This window comes from Garra rufa, chromosome 16 (assembly GCF_049309525.1).
Source record: "Garra rufa chromosome 16, GarRuf1.0, whole genome shotgun sequence".
In the NCBI taxonomy this organism is placed as follows: domain Eukaryota; kingdom Metazoa; phylum Chordata; class Actinopteri; order Cypriniformes; family Cyprinidae; genus Garra; species Garra rufa.
This window is the reverse complement of record NC_133376.1, coordinates 23,855,028-23,875,325: the sequence shown is the minus strand read 5'-3', so window position 1 is coordinate 23,875,325 and position 20,298 is coordinate 23,855,028. Positions and strand designations below refer to the sequence as shown.

The 20,298-nt window shown below is 35.5% G+C and overlaps 1 protein-coding gene across 1 annotated transcript in view; it reads left to right on the top strand.

Annotated features, from left to right (window-relative positions):
- The window catches only part of atp8a1 (ATPase phospholipid transporting 8A1), a 192,890-nt gene that overhangs the window by 33,203 nt on the left and 139,389 nt on the right, over positions 1-20,298 (top strand). Inside the window, exons 2-4 of the mRNA XM_073820001.1 lie at positions 6,881-6,995; positions 14,066-14,165; positions 17,390-17,488. Coding sequence (XP_073676102.1) covers positions 6,881-6,995; positions 14,066-14,165; positions 17,390-17,488 — 314 coding nt within the window. The remainder of the gene's footprint in view (positions 1-6,880; positions 6,996-14,065; positions 14,166-17,389; positions 17,489-20,298) is intronic.

Below are 20,298 nucleotides of genomic sequence, written 5' to 3'. Positions count from 1 at the left end.
ACCACAACCTGTAAGCACAATTGATACGTTATGTGTACATTTTCAATTGAGTGCGCAAAATCACAATTTTTTTTGTGCTAATATGTGATGTATACTTAGTGCAGCTTTAGGTTTCCAAGTAAACCGCAATATTACAGTTTTAATAATTAATAACTACTGAAATAGTTTTGATAATTAGCTGTGAACCCATTATTTCCTAAAAATGTGTCGATTAATGTAGACTGTCGCTGTTCTAATTACTTCATTCAATAATAATGTAGGCATATTTTAGTTTACATACTGTATTGTTTAGTCACGTTTAGTCACATTAGCACTCAGCACTCACCCATTATTGTGTTGTTAAGTGTCTACAGTTTAGCAGCTAAACTTCAGCTGTGGGCCTGATTCGCTTGCATAAGTGTTAAACAAAATGTTTCATGTCATTATTTTAAGGATGTATTTGAGCACTGTATTGTTTTATGTAAAGGTGCATGCTTGTCAATGGTAGTGCTCAAGTACTCCTCTCTGTACTAAATTGCAAAAGGCTTTGCCAGCTGACCAGCCAGAGCAGAGTAGGCTTATAGAAGGGAGGGGTTTACAGACCTTAAGCTCAGAGCTGCTTTTTAACGATTTGTTTTGAAATGATTGAGAAATGACTCTAATATCAAATGTATATTCTGAGAAAATTACAATGTTTTCTGACATTAGATGCATTTAAACCTGTTGTAGAGGTCTCCAACACAATATTAGGACACTTTAAAAAACCAAATGACATGCTCTTTAAAATATAAATAAAGTCAGAATTTACCAAATTGTAAATAAATAATTAAAAGATTTGGGTATAAAATGATTTAAATTGCGATTATGTCTGTGAATATTAAACCATAAAAAGACAATTTTACTTTAAATTTGAAGGTTGTGTGCCTTTGTGAATGAACTTTGAAATGTTGTGTATGGCATTACTACTATTTTTTTTTTAATAGTCTGTATACTCCCTGACAGTAAAGTAAGCCGCTATAAACCTATATTAAAGGGATAGTTTACCCAAAAATTAAAATTCTGTCATTACTCACCCTTGTGTCGTTGCAAGCCTGTATCTTTAGAACACAAATCAAGATATTTTTGATGAAATCCGAGAGCTTTTGTGGTACTCTAATGAATGCGGGTCGAAGACTGACGAAGAAGAGAAGAAATTGTTGAATAAAATTGTCATTTTTGTTTTCTTTGCGCACAAAAAGTGGTCTCATAGCTTCATAATGTGGCAGTTGGACCACTGATGTCACATGGAAATGATGTCCTTACTATCTTTCTGGGACTTGAACGTGTCAGTTGCATTGCTGTCTATGCAGGGTCAGAAAGCTCTCGGATTTCAGCAAAAATTAAAAATATAATTTGTTTTCTTAAGATGAACGAAGGTCTTACAGGTTTGGAATGACATGAGGGTGAGGAATTAATGACAGAATTTTCATTTTTTGGCTAAACTATCCCTTTAAAGGTCCAGTTATGCAAGGTAAAAAATAAACACTCTCAAACCATAATCTTAAAAATACTGTGATTAATACTGTGAAGTTTTTTTTGGTCATAACACTCAACAGTCCCATATGAAGCAGAACTATTATTAATCAGTGGAGAATTGAAACCACCTTGATTCTTTAGTGGGTTTGTTGTGTCATGTGTCTTGTTTTGTGTATGCTTGCTTCCTGTAACGTGTTTTTTCATATTTTCTCCCCCACTAATGTCAGCAACATAAAATTGCACATTTTTTGGTTGCTCAAACAGAGTCCTGTGACTATCACCCCAAACTCACATCACTGATTGAGCCGGGACGCTCAAGTAAACAGAGCAATGTTTTACCTATAAAGGGAGAGTAGGTTAACTCCCCAAATTCATTAAATTGTTCACTGATGAATGAACACGTGCTCATGTCTCACCTCCAGCTGTTAAAAACAAAGAGTACATTTATGACTTTGAGTTCTGCATCCACAGGCTTGTAAATTGGATTTAGGTTGAACGACAGCTTTCTGGTCGTATTTTAATTGAGGTCAAAAGTAAGGGTTGTACTGACAGCACATTTTCTGTTTGGTGCTCCAGTTTGAATGTGTTTAATCTTTTGTTGCTCTCATTCTCATATTGCTTCCCGCTGTTGTTTTAATAACAGTGATCCTCAGATGAGCGTAGCCAATTTACTGTGTGCCATCTGCATTATTTAGCAGCGCAACTATTAATTATTTATTGAGCATTGTCATGAATGGGGCTGTTGTGTTTACACACGCAGAGTCGTTTCACTGAGGAGGGCATTGTGTGGTTCTGGATGAAGTCAAGCTGGATCGTATTCTCAAGCTTGCATGCACAAGAAAGAATGCTTAGTTTACTATTATTTATATTACAAATATTGTAATATTTTATATGATATACACTACCAGTCAAAGGTTTTTGAACAGTAAGATTTTTAATGTTTTTCTTCTGGTCACCAAGCCTGCATTTATTTGATCCAAAGTACAGCAAAACAGTAAAATTAGTAAAAATTATTTTTACTATTTAAAATAACTGTTTTCTATTTGAATATATTTTAAAATGTAATTTATTCCTGTGATTTCAAAGCTCAATTTTTAGCATCATTACTCCAGTCATTCTCATATTCTGATTTGCTGCTCAAAAACATTTATTTTTATGTTAGTTTTATGTAAAAAAAATTTCCAGGTTTCTATAAATACACTGTAAAAAGCTTTAACCAGATTGAACTTAATCTTTTTTTTAAGTTAAATCAGCTTAAAACTACAAGTCATTTTAACTTATTACAATCAAAATTAGTTGATTTAACTTTTTTTAAATGGCTTAAGTTGATTTCACTTAACGTTTTAAGGCAGCTGCTAAACGTTAAGTTTTTAAGTTAAAACTGGTGAAAACTTTTTACAGTGTAGAAAGTTCAAAAGAACAGCATTTATCTGAAATATAATTCTTTTGTAATATTATAATTTCTTGAAAAGCAAATCGGAATATTAGATTGAAATTAGAAATGATTTCTGAAGGATCATTTGACACTAAAGACTGGAGTAATGATGCTGAAAATGTAGCTTTGATCACAGGAATAAATTACATTTTAAAATATATTCAAATAGAAACCAATTATTTTAAATCGTAAAAATATTTTGAAATTTCACTGTTTTTACTGTACTTTGGATTAAATAAATGCATGGTGAGCAGAAGAGTCTTCTTTAAAAACAAATCTTACTGTTCAAAAACTTTTGACTGGTAGTGTAATGTTTTATTTAGTGTAGAAATTGGCCAAATTTGTAAAGCTGAGCCTTTTTCATATCAAAAATAGCTTCACAAAACTTTGATTATTGCATGGCAAGCTCACACAAAAAATGTTAGTAAAGTTTTGTTCATGTATCAACTGAAAACAAGTAAACACACCCTCTATCACACATACGCGTGTTGTGTTGTGTTAGTGCTACTGTCAAATACATAGGACAGGTAAACTAGCACTGTAAAGGGAAACTCCTTTAAGGGAGTATGTTGTTAATCTTCTTAAACAATTAGTCTGTTAAGATGAAATGTGTTGTCTGACAAGTGACAAGTCATGTTTCAACTTTACACACCCTCCATTGATAATGATTTTTACACAATGTACTCTCACCTTTCCGGCATTGTTGTGATGAAACAAGCAGGTATAAGGGTGTTTCTGTTGTGTTGGATTTTATTGTCACCGTGTTTCTACAGGAAAAGTCTTTAACTTGAGGTTTCATTTCATCGATTGCTGGTAATTCATGAGGAACTTATGATTTTTGACCGCCATTTCTTATTGGAATTTGCCAAATTGTTGGACAGTTAATTTTCTCCACTCATGATTATTAAAGGATTAGTTAACTTACCGAATAAAACTCCTGATAATTGACTTACCCCCATGTCTTTCAAGATGTTAAAAATTAAGGTTTTTGAGGTAAATATTTCAGGATTTTTCTCCATATAGTGGACTTCAATGAGGATTAACAGGCTGAAGGTCCAAATTGCAGTTTCAATGCAGCTTCAAAGGGCTTTACGTGATCAAAAGTGAGGACTAAGGGTCTTACGTAGTGAAATGATCAGTCATTTGCTAAAAAAAACAAAAAAAAAAAAAAACATTTATATACTTTTTAACCACAAATGCTCATCTTGCGGTAACTCTGTTATGGAAGTTATGAAATATGAAAAACTTCATCTAATTTTCTCCTCCAACTTCAAAATATATATTTTTTTTGTTAGAAAAAGTGTTTGACTTTCTTTGCACCTTCGCTTTGTAAACATTGGGTCGGTACACTGCAAAAAAATGCTTTTCTTACTTCAAATTTTTTTGTCTTGTTTCCAGCCGAAATATCTAAAAATTCTTTAATCAAGAAGGGTAAAAAATATTTTCTTGTTTTCAGAAAAAACAAGTCAACATTTTGTGAGTTTTTGCTTAGAACAAGCAAAATAATCTGCCAATAGGGTAAGCAAAAAAAAAAAAAAAAAAAAAAATCTTATTTCAAACAGAAAACAAGATTATTTTTCTTACTCTATTCGCAGATTATTTTGCTTGTTTCAAGCAAAAACGCACTTAATTTAGACTTGTTTTTTTTCTGAAAACAAGACGATATATTTTCACTCCTTTAGAAAATCCCTCTTGATTTAAGAATTTTTAGATATTTTGGCTGGAAAGACAAAAATGGCCGTCTGAGACAAATTTTGAAAATCCTAATCTAAAATCCTAGGCTAAAATCTGTAGTCTTTGATCATTAGTTTGACATATTCACCGACAGCCGATTAATGGCCGTAGCGATAAAATTTTACCTCTATGAAATTCTGGCAGTGTCAGAAGATTTGGCGCACAGTCCTGCAGTGTGACATCTACGACAAACGTCAAAGTGTCGACGTTTTTCAAGACAAACTATGATCAGAATTAATTAGGGATTCACAATATGAAATTTTTTTACTGATGGCCGATAATTAAGTCCTTCTTGTGGCCGATACCGATACGTTCATATTTTTATATGATAATTTTGTGCACCCAGGAGAATACAAAATCTGAGATAAACTAATGAAATGTATATATCTGGGTCTAACAATCATAGCAAACATCAGTCCTGACTCTTCAAAAATGTTTTTATTTTTTGTGTAAGGCACCACAATTCTAAATAAATAAAATGCTTTGACATTTGTCAACCTGGAAAAAATGAAAAGTGCATCATGGAGTAACGTCAGATGTCCAAATGTCCGTTAAAGCTTCTTATTGATCATATTATGAATGTGTGCAGCAACCAAATCGTACAAGGCGGGGAATAAAACATCAGAATCGAGATAAAAACATCAACTTTTCAGAATGCCGCAAGCCCAACGCAGGTCATATGACATGAACCAACCAATCAGCTTCACCCGTTCCTTTAATAACATTGAAAGCACTGCCAAGGTGGAGAAACAGCTTATCATAGCTGTACAGGAATAACCATTTTTAAATAAATTTGATAACAGAGCTACTGCAAGTGATTTTTAATGCTGAAAATCCATTTATCCTTTGCTGAAACTTCCGCGTCTTTATGGAGAGCGCAGGCCATGGTTGCTTAGCAAAGGCAGACGCCACAGCAGAGCAGGCTACAGAGCGGTTTGGAAAGAAAGAGAAAGCGGCGCGGCTCGCATTTTCCACGCGTTTTTAGGCGCGACATGTGAACGGCCCCTAAAACAGATTCACTGCGATGACGACCTCTGAAGTGAGATTTGTTGTGTTAAAACTTGATGGCTTTTTACCTCCTCTCAGAATCCTTGCTAAACATGTGTTGCAAATAGCAATAGCATCGTCCTCCTCTGCCACGCGAAAAACTTCCAGACCGGCAAAGACCATGATGACGACACAGATGATGACGTATTACACGCGACAAAGTCCGAGAGTCACTGCAGTTTACAGCTGCAGTCACTTGCACTCGGAAAGCAGATGAATCTCAGATAAACCAGACTGATTGATTGATTTACCAGTAAGAGTACTTTATCGGATCGGATTTCATTTATTTAACGGAGCAATAAAAATGAGGTAATTTTTACCCATGTCGGTCGATAATTTATCTGTCCGATAAATATCGTGCATCCCTAGAATTAATGCTAGAGGTTTTCTTTATCAGGAACTTTTTATTCTGGAAGTGAACTAACCCTTTAACTTTGACTCATTTGATGTGAATAAGAATGTGTTGAAAGTTTGTAATTTGTATTGACACAACAAAAGTTTTCTTTTTTCTTTTATGCTCTAAATTAGTTGCAAACTGTATTATCTTAAGCCAGTTAAAGTGTGGCCTGTAATAGACTGAGCTAGTATTATCACTGGGGTGTGTGTGTGTGGATGCCTGCAGGCGAATCTGTTTGAGCTGCCCTTCTTTCACTCATCTGTTCCCTTGGGCTCAGTGTGCCTGTAATATCACACATTTCTTTTTCCACTGGCTGTCACCAGCCATAATAATGACTTAATCTACCTGGAGATCTAAATTTTAGGGACCAGGATATAAATCAACATTTAGATTTACAATATTTATGCGTTTTATTTATATAATGTGTAAATTTACATTTACATTGTTTATGTAATTGCTTTTCTTTATTTTGAGTAACTTAGGACCCTTTTAATGTCATCAGCTAATCTATTCTATAGGAGTCGTACACTGCGGAAAAGCTTCTAGCGGTTATAGGTCAAGTCTTTAGCTCCTTAGGGTCTGACACTTGTTAAAGATATAATCGTTAATGTAATCTTGGTAAAGGTGATTTGTTTTCAGTGGCTGGGAGATCTGATCTGTCATGGTATAAATAGCTGTTAGTTTAACATTTATTTCTAAATGTTTTTTTGCATGCTTTATATTGCATTTGGCCTTATTCCTCTCTGTCTCTCTCATTTTTTTCCTTGTCTCAGGTTATGAAAAGACAGAAGACACATCAGAAAAGACTTCTCTAGCAGACCAGGAAGATTCCAGACTAATATTTATCAATCAGCCACAGTTTACCAAGTTCTGCAGTAATCGTGTCAGGTATGTGTCAAACCACACACACCCCTGTGCTTCCATGTGTGTTATGCAAATACCGGTTTCCTCAAACAAAGGCTGAACAGGCCTTCATGGTGGCCAAGATGGTTCAAGATGGTTCAAGATGGTCAAAATAGTGGATGAAGGAGGTAAATTGGGACAGTAAAGACCTTTACAAAATTACTCATTTTAAATAAATCCTGTTCTTTTGAATTTTCTATTATTCAAAGAATTCTTAAATAATGTATCTTGGTTTCCACAAGTATTAAGTAGCACAACTGGTTTCAACCCATTTTTTATAAGCGCTAAATCAGCATATCTGAATGATTTCTGAAGGATCATGTGACACTGATGACTAGAGTAATGGCTGCTGATTCAGCTTTGCCTTCACAGGAATAAATTACATCTTAAAATATATTTAAATAGAAAACATTTTTTACTTTGTAAAATTATTTCACAGTTTTGCTGTTTTTATCAAATAAATGCAGCCTTGTTGCGCACAACAGACTTCTTTAATAAAAAAAAATAAGTACTTTCCTCAAACTTTTTGAATGGTAGTTTTGGCAGCGGTTGGATTCCAAACTGAACTCATATTTAATGTCAGAGAAACAAAAGCAAAAGTGTTATAAAAGTGTTGAACAGGCTGTACTGCCTTGGATGGATGGATGACGATGGTTTTGAATAAGATTTGAGTAGGGAAGGAACTGTACGAATAAAGTGCCACGTTAAAACTGGTGAGCTGGTATTTGACAGACAAGATAAAATGTTGCTGCGTTCCAGCCGCCACATTGGCTCAAAGTGTCCAAGTTACATATGGACTCAAAGTGATGTATGGCAAGCAGAGAGGAGGTAGGAGTGGGTGCTGCAGTTAATATCTGATATCTGCTGAATCACACTCTGAAATACTTTCAGAAGTAGTTCATCAAAACATTTTAATTGTGTAATTATTTGGTTTGATTCAGTGAAATGAACTGATTTGAACTGAGAAGTATTTCAGTAAGGTTTGTGAATTGAATTCAAAGTGATTGGTGTAAGATGCTTGGTGGTTTTTGTTCCACCCTGCAGTGAGAAAGCAGTCATCCAGATGTCATGTCACTCAGACTGCAGACTTTCAATATTGAAACCCAAAAGCATCTATATGATAGTTCCATCTAGTGATCATAACGGCCACTGCAGTCTGACAAGTGCATAATTACTCACTAATAATGCCATACTCTGATTAATGCAGTGAACAATGTGCCGTCTGTTTGCATTTCTATAGCGGTATGTATTTTATGACACGTAAACTGGCACGAAAAGAAAACAGGATACAGTTGTAATGGGTTTTTATCACGTTTTACTCATTATCAGTAGGTGTTCATTTAGAAAGATCACACGCAAGGGTCAGGATATCGTTTTCATTTCCTTGTGCATTTATTCTCCTAGAAACAGTAACACTTAATATAGCATACAAATGCTTATTTCTTCAGTCTGTAATTTAAAAGCTGTAAGCTGTCTACTATAAAGTGGCTTCCCTGGATAACCTCCACATACTGCCATCGTTGACATTTGTCATTCATCAGGACAGGCCTGTATGGATAATACCAGCTACAACAGAGGCCACCTATTTCTCTGTAGCCTTGCTTCTGGAAGTTGTTGTTGGGCATTTAAAGAATTCAGTAAAGAGCCTTGAACCAAAACACACCTTTAAAATGAATCACTGCATTACGTTTGATTCAAAGTAAGAAAAAAAGTTTTTTAAAATTGAGGAAAAAAAGATAAAGACAGTGTGGTTGGAATTAACCAAGTATGTGCTTGTTCTATAAAAGCACACTACCATTTAAAAGTTTGAGGTCAGTAAGGTTTTTATTTAAATTAAATTGTATTAAATTGAATGACAAAGGCATGTATATTCAAATAAATGCTGTTCTTTTGAACTTTCTATCAGTGAGTTCAGAGAACAGCTTTTTTTGGGAATTTGACTATTAACAGTAAGCAGGGATAAAGGTCTGTCAAGGGAGCCTGCAAATATGACAAATACAACAATATTGGCTTGAATATGCTAATTAGAGCATGGATCGTGTGAACATTCAGCTTTGTCAGTGTAGGAATACATTTAATTTAACAGTGTATTTTATTAAATACAATAAAACTGAATTGTTATGAAATGCAATTATATATCATAAAAGTCACCACTATGTTATGAACACTTATTTAGTTTTTTTCTTCCAGATTTGTTGTGGTCTTGATATGCGAACATCAGTTGTACGAAAGATGTTTATGATGTGAAGATGCGAAATACGTACCAAAAAGTACATATCACTGTAGTTTCCAACAGAAATGAACACTAGAGCCATTAAAACAGCACTTGTAATCGTTTTTGTACACCATTATGATTACAGCTCCATATGTTTCGCTTTTCGGACGTAACAAGCTTGCTTGGTAGCTCAGCTGGGACGAAATTGAACTTAGGAGGTGGAATTCTTGGGTACAAATCCCATGAAAAAATGACTCGCAATGAAAGAACTGAAAGAGCTTTGAAAGCTTTGTGTTAGATTAATCCTTTATATACATAGTCCATTATGTGGCTGATGTGAACTGTAGGTCACATTTGAACGGTTACCATCAGTAGATCATTACTATCTGAGCTAATCAGCCAATCTGCTACCCACAGCATTCTGTACAGTCAAGATGAGTCAAACAAGAAGAGGTTCACATAGCATTTCTCTTGAACAAAATACTAACATATGCTTTACCTAAACAAACACACAGCGCATGCTAAGTTCTATAAAATTACACAAATTTGCAAGCAAACAAACATTATTAACATAAATCCACAAAAACCCAAAAAGCATGTTTGCTCCTCACACTATGTGTGGCTTAGTAAAACAAAACTGCTGTTGATGCTTTTGTAAATAAGCTACCGCCAACAAGGCCACGACCTTCTCTCCATTAAAATGATTAACAGCACGTGGTTAAACCCTGAGGTGCATTTTGATGAGCGGTTACACTAGTCACCCCAGTGACTGCCTGATGAGCCAGCGTCCCGAAGCCCTCGTGTGCGATACATGTTTGTTTAAAAGCATGATGACGCTAAGTAGTGCTAAATGAGCTGAGTGTGTGGGTTAAGTAGCCGGCTGAGGTCTAGAAGCAAACCTAGATCTGGTTTCTGGGGTCGTGTAGAGGAAACGGGAGGAGAAACGCAGGTCAGGTCTCTCTGCAGCGCCGTGAGAAAGCTGTCTGCTAGAACGAGAACATCATGTTAAGTTTAGTGTCCATCAAAATGCTTATTGTTAAAGGATTGGTTGACTTCCAGATTAAAAATTCCCTTATAATTTAGTCACTCCCATGTCATACAAGATGCTCATGTCTGTCTTTATTCGGAAAAAAATGTAGGTTTTTAAGGGAAAAATTTCAGGATTTTTCTCCATGTAGTGGATTTCATTGGTGGCCAACAGGTTGAAGGTCCAAATCGCAGCTTCAAAGGGCTCTACACAATCCCAGCCGAGGCATAAGGGTCTTGTCTACCGAAATGATTGGTCATTTTCTAAAAAAAAAAAATACAAATGTATGTAGTTTCTAACCACAAATGCTGATGTTTGGACCTTCAACCTGTTGACCATCATTGAAGTTCACTATATAGAGAAAAATCCTGGAATGTTTTCCTCAAAAACCTTGATTTCTTTCTGACCTTAAGAACAAAACACATGAAGATCTTGGATGACATTGGAGTGGTTAAAAGAACTTTGCATTCGCAATCACTTTCAATAAAATGTTTAAAAGGTTCTGAAGAACATCATGTATTGTTTGACAATGATTCATTTGATTTTACAATAGTAACAATAACTGGAAAATGTGAAGGTCTATTTATGTGTGCTAGATCAGTGTTTTTCAACCACTGTGCCGCGGTACACTAGTGTGCCGTGAGAGATCGTCAGGTGTGCCGTGGGAAATTATTCAATTTCACCCAGGTTTCACATTGAGTAGGTAGAAATATTAAAGATCAAAAAAGACTGTTTTCATTGTGTTTGTTTGATTCCTATTCAAGACACTTTGATAAGAATGACAATATATTGTTAATTCACATTCACATTCACATCAGACTTTTCGAAATCCCATTTGTGGTCCCAAATTCTTTTGTTAAATTAATGCGTTAATGCATGCTCAGCACCGCGAGAGTTTCGTGCGATCGTCAAAACGAAACCGAAAGCAAAACACGCACGCGCATTCAAAGGCAATTATGATGCATCGGGTTTAGAGAGCGACTCGCCAATGTACGCAATTTAGGCTACATAACATATCTAGGCTGTTATTAGTAGCCTATGTGTGGGTTATAATAGGTTCATAGGTTGTGTATTTTTACAATAGCTCTGTATCATGCTTGAAAAAAATTGGTCCCTATTTGCACTTTGAAATTGAGAGAGTACTTTGATTATGGCTGCATTTATTGTTTGCACTTAATAGGATTAAGAAAGAATTGTGTAGTTTATTTTTTGTTATTTCAACCATAGATTGTTTAAAAATGTAGTGGTTGCCTCTAATTTAAATGGCTCTACCTATAATAGAGAGAATAAACATCTTGTTCATGTACTCATATTTTAATATATTCTTGTCCCATTCTTAAGGTTTAAAATAATTATTTTTAAAAAAGCCTTTTAGAATCTGGAGTCAGCCCATTTGCCTATTTTTTTACAGTTTCGATTGTTGGTGTGCCTCGTGATTTTTTTTCTATTAAAAAATGTACCTTGGCTCAAAAAAGGTTGAAAAACACTGTGCTAGATGATGAGTATGAGGACAGATGGAGGTGTAATTTTTTCTCCTTTTGCTCTCCTCCATGAATTTGAGTTGCCCAGCAACATGGAAATGTTTCTTTATCCGAAGAACAGTAAGAGCAGCTGCAAGCTGCTGTTAGCCACCTGATGCAACTACACTGAGCAAAATCTGAAAACTAGCCAAGAGAAAGTGGAGAAAAGTGAGAACGATAGGCCTCTGACAGAACTTTCCATCTCGTACGGTGCTGCTAATTGCTGTGCTACGGTGTGCCATGTGCCGCGGTCTGATAAGGATCTCTGTGAAGAGTGGATCAGTGAAACATAGAGGCAGTGAGAGGACTCATATCGCTTTCCACGTTAGAAACGTTCACGGAATCAGTTTCAGTGTCTCAAACGTGGCTGTATTAAATTGTATGTATTTAAAGCTGCAGTCAGTAACTTTTTTTTTTTTGTTGTTGGTTCAAAATTATACCAAATATTTTTTTTTTGTTGGGTTGTAATCCAAAAAGCTTTGTGTATTTATTAAACACAAGTGACTGAAATCAGATTATTCCAGTTTTAAATGCGCATCTGATTACAGATTGCCTATGTGGGATAATACAAGTTTTTGTATTTCAAAGAGAACCGGTCTTAAGGAAGAATAATTTTCTTTGTGGGCTAAAAGAATTCTCTTTATATGAAATTCGAGTTGTATGACAATTACTGATTAGACTGTACAATTGAAATCTACATGTAATGCTAATACCCACTACATGCACATAGTCATGCAATGCTGATGTTGTTAACATAAAAACATAAAAATTCTTATTTGAGGCATATGTTCCAAGACGTAGGCTACAATCTGTGATTCCTAAGTACAGTGAATATCCACACCAGTGCATTGACTGACAGCCACACACTGGCCGCACTGGAGCCGTGCCGAAGAACAACCCACGCATAGAAGATAATTCCACAACTAACTGCAATTACAGGTTTTCGAGATGGCGACAGAGGCAAAACTTACGGACTACAGCTTTAATATTACTTGTGTTTTATTATACGAGTCATTAATGAATAACAAAATGTTATATTGTGTTATATTATATTAAACAATAATTAATACAAATTCACAATATGTTTTTTTGGTTGGCTGAGAATGTTGTAGTTTCTGTTTTACATTCTTTTCTATTGTATCAGTTTATATTATATGTGACCCTGGACCACAAAACCAGTCATAAGTGTCTATTTTTTGAAATTGAGATTTATACATCCTCTGAAAGCTTTCCATTAATGTATGGTTTGTTAGGGTAGGACAATATTTGGCGATACAACTGTTTGAAAATCTGGAATCTGAGGGTACGAAAAAATCTAAATATTGCTTTTAAAGTTGTCCAAATGAAGTTCTTAGCAATGTATATTACTAATCAAAAAAAAAAGTTTTGATATATTTACAGTAGGAAATTCACAAAATATCTTCATGGAACATGATCTTTACTTAATATCCGAATGATTTTGGCATAAAAAAAACAGTAATTTTCACCCGTACAGTGGCTATTGCTACAACTATTTTGAGGTCCAGGGTCACACATTGCATAACTTTTTGCATACTTTATTATATGTATCATTAATTAAGGATACTGTATTGTATTATATTGTATTTTATTTGTTGTCTTTTTATGTATTATATTTTATTATACAAATCAGTAGTCAATAGTGACTAATAAAATATACATTTAATAAACACCAATATTCTGATTGTGTTCTGTGAAGTGTTTTTTTTGTTTTGTTTGGCTGTTCTTTTAGTAAGTGGGTGGATAAAGAGGCAGGTGTCTGGGTTCAGAGTGGGACGTTTATCTCAGTCTAAAGTGGCCTCGCTGTCTTGGCCCTAATGTGAGCGTAAATCAGTCGGCAGTCTGAGAGATGGAGGCTTTGGCAAGCTCCTACCGTAGTTCACTCAAATTCAGAGCTCTTTACAGCCCAGTCTCTCTCTCCTCCTCAAACTTAGCTGTTCTTTATGATCATTAACTGCCTCTCTCCATCACTCACTGTGTGTTTGTGCTCGTGTCTCAGGCTGGCACTGATTCTGACACTGGGGCTTTGAACTGGGAGTGGAAAGGGGGAGAAAGTTTGATTCGTGGTGGTGATCATGGTTATGCTTCCTGCTTATCAATATCACCTTTTATGGTATAATAGTGGCCAACTGAAGAAAAACTAAATGTGAAAACTGAAAAATAATGGATGATAATCAAACCATGTCAGCCCAGTCTGCAGATAATCGGGTGGTTTAACATTGTGGTCAATGTTGCATTCTAACCATCTTTCTCATTTTCTCTCTTTTCTCTCCAGCACTGCAAAGTACAATTTCCTTACGTTCCTGCCTCGGTTCCTGTACTCTCAGTTCAGAAGAGCAGCAAACTCCTTTTTCCTGTTCATCGCGCTATTGCAGGTACGACTTCAGTGACAGTCTTCAACCTTTCTCCCCCAGGGCAATAATACTGATGACCAGCTGGAGAGATTAGGAATGTCAGCTCTCACGGTCGCAGATAAACATCTGTCTGCAGATTCCCTGACCCTCCGTGATCACATACCGGGTTTCTTAAGTAGACAGGACTGATAGAAGCGCAGGATGGAATCAAGCTCTGGTTCAGACCAATCAATCAAACTAAGTGTGAAAACCTAGCATTACAAAAGATTTCTATTTCCAGTAAATTCTGTTGTTTTGAACTTTACATTCCTCAAACAGTCGTAGAAAATGTATCAGTTTTCACAATGATGTTAAGCAATACAGCAGTTTTCAACATTAATAATAATATGCGACCCTGGACCACAAAACCAGTCTTAAGTCGCTGGGGTATATTTGTAGCAATAGCCAAAAATACATTGTATGGGTCAAAATTATAGATTTTTCTTTTATGCCAAAAATTAGGAAATTAAGTAAAGATCATGTTCCATGAAGATGTTTTGTAAAATTACTACTATAAATATGTCAATGTAATTTTTTATTAGTAATATGCATTGTTAAGAACTTAATTTGGAGAACTTTAAAGGTGATTTTCTCAGTATTTTGATTTTTTTTTTGCACCCTCAGATTCCATATTTTCAAATAGATGTATCTCGGCCAAATATTGTCCTATCCTAACAAACCATATATCAATAGAAAGCTTATTTATTGAGCTTTAATACATCTCAGTTTTGTAAAATTTAACCTTATGACTGGTTTTGTGGTCCAGGGTCACATATGAAGAAATGTTTCTTGAGCGAATCGGCATATTGTAATGATATGTGACACTGAAGATTGAAGTAATGACTACTTAAAATTCAGCTTTGCCATCACAGGAGTAAATTACACTTTAAAATGTATTAAAATAAAATAAAATAAATAGTCATTTTAAATTATAATATTATTTCAGTGTTTCTGTTAGGGCTGGGTAAAAAATATTGATATTGTGATTTTTAATAGTTTCTCATTTTTATGAAATGATATTGAATCTTAAATTTCATAAATCGATTAGTCTAGCCTGTTTTTAGTTAATGAAATTGAACATTGTAGCGCATCTCCCATCCAATAAATCTCAAAAAGCTTTGTGCTTTGTTATTTTTGATATGAAACAGAGTCTCTGATTTTAGATTGTCCATTTTATTACAGTATTTAAATAATAAATGCTGTTTTGGCACCTTAGTTCAAGAAAAAATAGAAGCGTGAAGCACATGTGAATTAATCATCTCTTCCGCTTTAATATCAGTTATCAGGTATGTTAAAAGAGAGTACAACTTGTACTTGTCTCTTGTAATTGCTCAAGCAGTATTTCAGCTGCGCAAAGACGTCAATGTACAAAAGCTTGTAAACCATGTCACATTGTCACATTTACCTCAGAAAAACATATTCGTTGACCACCATGTCAGTCAACTAGAAAAAAAAAAAAAAAATTTGCTAAATATATGCACCGTGTAACATTCATTGTCATTTTTACTGTTCCTCAAGGTTAATTTAAGTTTTTATGACAAACACTATTTAAGTGTTTCTATTTCAAAAAATGAATTGGAGTAGAAATATACAGTAAATATGTAATTGTTACTTTATTATTGAAACATTACTATAACATTGAATTTGTAAACAAATGCCTTTACACTTAATTAATTTTTTTAATAATAAAGTTTTTTTTGTTTCCTTGAAAAAATTTGCCTGATATATATCCGAAATCAACATTGAATCAAATAGAATTGGAAATTAAATCGAATCACAAGTTTGTGAATCGAATTGAATCACGAATTTTGTCAAAAACCAGCTCTAGTTTCTTTTTTTCTTTTTTTATCAAATAAATGCATCCTTTGTGAGCATAAGAGCTTCTTTCAAAACCATTTAAAAATCTTACAGACCCTAAACTTTCGAACAGTTGTGTGCTGTATATATTGCTTTTGAAATCTAAATATATTTTGGCTGCAGTGCTTCAGCATCTGTGTAATTACCAGATGCTGCACTCACTGAGGGCTCCAGAGTGCTATAAACACACTGTTCTTTTAGAGGCAGAAGGTATGATGAATCCAACAACCGAGCAACCCGGCGTGACCCTGTGGCTGCGCTGCACATTAAATTAGCGCCTCAGTTTTAATGTAGCTCAATCGATGACCAGGGGGAAAAGAGAGATGAAGAAAGAAGAGAAACTGCAAGAAAAAGAATAAAACTGAGGGAGTCAGGTGGCTTCGAAGCACAGGTTCTGTGTATCTTCATTACGCCTCTGTCAATGCAGCGACCTTGAAATGCACAGGCATATTGTGAATGAGAAAAACACGAGGGGTGGGTTTGCTGACCTAACAAGGGGGCCAAGGCGAACATTTGATTTTTATATGATTTTATACAAGCTGCTTCTGGATATGCCGTCATAATCAACAAGATAGTTTGATCCTGACACCCAGGTTCATTGATGATCGACTGCTCTGGTTTTCTATACCACTGTGGTTTGGTTGTGAGAGTACTCTCCTGTTTAAGTGAAACGTAACGCAGAAGGGAAAGTGTTGGCATCAGGTTAAAATGAATCCGTTTCAGGTTTCCTATTGTATGTCTCTGCATTGTTGGCCTCTGTCTGAACCTGTCAGAGCTCTGACACTTTATCTGATAGGAACACGTTCCAAAGACGATCCACTTCTTGATATTATGTAAGCCCTGTGAGTTTTGCCAGAATCAAGAGAGAAATTGTAGAAGTTTAATCAAGTTCTAGTGGTGTGAATTATATATAAGCTTAAGAGCTCTTTCCTGACTGCGTGACCAGCACCTAACCAGTCCGGACCAGTCTGGAAATTTATGCTAGTCTAAGCTGATCTCTTCAGCTGGGTAGACAGATATGTCACATGGCGACTTCTAAACATCCATCAGAGTCGCTGGTGCTGACTTTCTGATGGTTATTGCCATTCCCTTAGGTTGCTTTCTTGACCTCTTGGTGATAAATACTAACACCACTAGGGATGTAGTAGACCCTCAGGCTGTGTTATGATTGCTGGGAAACAAAACCCCCTTGAGTGTTTTTCATGAGGTCATACATTTAAATGCTCTGTTGGACTTTAATTAATTTGTGTTTGCATTCATGCCCTGTAGGTGACAAGGTTAGTGTGCTGTTTGGATGTTCATGATTTGATTTTGGCATTCACGTGGCCTTTTTTTTTTTTTTTCGACAGCAAATCCCTGATGTGTCACCAACAGGAAGGTGGACGACGTTGGTGCCGTTACTCTTCATCCTGGTTGTTGCAGCAGTGAAGGAGTTTATAGAAGACCTGGTGAGAGCATTTAATTATTTGTGATTTGTTACAGTATCTTAAAAGATTAGTTCACTTTCAGAACAAACATTTTCTGATCATTTACTTACCCCCATGTCATACAAGATGTTCATGTCTTTCTTCAGTTGATAAGAAAGTTTTTGAGGAAAACATTCCAGGATTTTGTCCATATAGTGGACTTTAATACAAACCAACGGGTTAAAGTAGTGTTGTGGTCAAGACCACCTAATCCGAGACCAAGACAAAACCAAGATTAAGACCGGGTGAAACACAGTCAAGACCAAGACCAGACAAGCACTAATTAAATTTATCTAAAGTATCCACATTTAGTGATTGAGAAATGTCTTATTTTTAATCATTACATAAAATTTGAATAATAAGACACCTTTATAAATCTGTCATAAATCAAATGAAATCTCTAACAGCAAAATTAATCTTTGCACTGCAGTGCTGGCACAGAAGCTTGGTACAATTACAAATGCATGAAGTTGAGAATAATGTTTTAAAACTATATACATTTGTTCATTGAATGTTTGTATAATAGCAGTATCAAATTTGTGAAAACAGTTCTGCTTTTTATGTCATATAATTATATCATAATATAATATAAAAATCCAGATTTCATACAAGCACTTTTTTGCAACATTATCTTCTTCAGTTTAGTGTGCATATGTATTATTTTGGTGACATTTTGGACACAAGTTGTGGTCTTGACACAAAATCCTGAGAGCTCTTAGTCTGAGACCAAGACAAGACAGAGTACAAATGCAGTCTTAAGACCGGTCTCAAGACCAAGACCAGTCTTGAGAACTACAGCATCAGGTTGAAGTTCCAGATTGCAGTTTTAATGGGCTCTACACAATCCCAGCCAAGAAATAAGGGTCTTGTCTAGCAAAGTGATTGGTCATTGTCTAAGAAAAAATTAAAATGTATATACTTTTCAACCACAAATGCTCGTCTTGCACTAGCTTCACTTGACATTACATACTCATGTTGGAAAAGAAAGTGTGACATAGGCGTAAGTATCAACTCAATGTTTACAAAGTGAACATGCAAAGAAAGTCAAATGGCCTTTACAAAAAAAGGTGAAACAATGTTGGATGATTTTGAAGTTGGCGGAGAAAATGAAGTAGATGAAAAAATAAAAACACATGACCTTTCCAACATGATTACATTTTGCGTGAAATTATTCAATTTCACCTAATTGGTCTAAAACATTTTTTGAAAACTAAGAAGTTATTGTCTGCGAATAATGTGCCATTGTCGAGTGTCTGCGCTGTCTAGTGACACCGGCAGAGTAATCATGTCATACTCTTCCATATCAGTAGGTGGCACTGGCAGTAGATAGCTAATTGCCTGTTTAGTTGATTCCTAGTCAAGACACTTTGATAAGAATGACTGTATATTGTTAATTACACTTTTTATTTGAAAGAAGAAATATGAAAGATCATAAAATACTTTTTTCTTTGTGTTTATATGATTCCTGTTCAAGACACTTCGATAAGAATGGCTGTATTTTGTTAATATAGGCTACAGAGTTTCATTTTTTTACAGTTTCGATTGTTGGTGTGCCTTGTGATTTTTTTTTTTTTTATTAAAAATGTACCTTGGCTCAAAAAAGGTTGAAAAACACTGGTGTAGAGCCCTTCAAAGCTGCATTGAAATTTGGACCTTCAGCCTGTTGATGCCCATTGAAGTCCACTATGTGGAGAAAAATCCTGGAATGTTTTCCTCTCAAACCTTAATTTCTTTTCGACTAAAGAAAGAAAAACATGAACATCTTGGATTTCACGTGGGTCAGTAAATTGTCAGGAAATTTTTTTCTGGAAGTGAACTAATCTTTTAATAAGGAAATGCATGCAGACTTTGTACAGATCACTCCCCTTTTTCCGTTTATCTAAATCATTTTTTTTTTATCGTTGGCAGTTGGGATGATTTTTAATGAGTGATTAATGAGAGAGAGCTCTGTTCTTCTTAGTATCTGGAGTGCAGTCCTGCTCGCTGCAGGTTTTATTCTCTCTCGCTCTTCACAGCTGTTACATTATCCGAGTCGGTTTTTAGACGGGCGTTCACGTTTACCTCTTTTTACTCTTCCTGATAATTCAATCTCACTCTCTGGTGATCACGTACACGGCAGAATGCATCTCACTCCCATTACCTAACAACTATTTCCTGACCTGAACTATCGTCTTATTTGCCATGTAAATTAATTCCAAGACCTTTTTGCATAGAAATTTACATAGAGGAATGAACACTGAGATAAAACATCCAACCCAAGTGGATCCACCATAGTGCTGTGACCCTGAAATCAGAGCCTGCACTCCCAGCTCCCTCTAGACAGCCATCTGATCACATCAGAGCTGGATGCTGTGGTCAGAATGACCGGCTCAGCACTTTATATGGGTTTCTGATGTGTTATTCAGGCCTGAGCGGCCAAGACTAGCTCTGGACGTGAAGGTCATATGATAAATTCACCTTTGTACTGTCATGTACCGCTCTGCTGTGAGTGGAGGTTACATGACCTTTCTTTTCTTTTCCCTTCAAGTAAAAACAAACTCTAATTTTAGAGGCGTCCCATAAGGCGAGAGAAAGGCTTCTCTTGTTACTCTAAGTGCTAGGATTTCTTTGTTAGACTCGATTTGGTTTTGTATTTAAAGAAATAGTTCACCCAAACATGAAAATTCTGTCATTAATTGCTCACCCTCATGTTGTTCTAAACCTGTAAAGCTGCGTTCACACCGGACGCGACTTGCGCGGAAAAAACGCGCTATTCGCGCGTAGTTGAACGCTTGAACATTTGAGTTTACTCG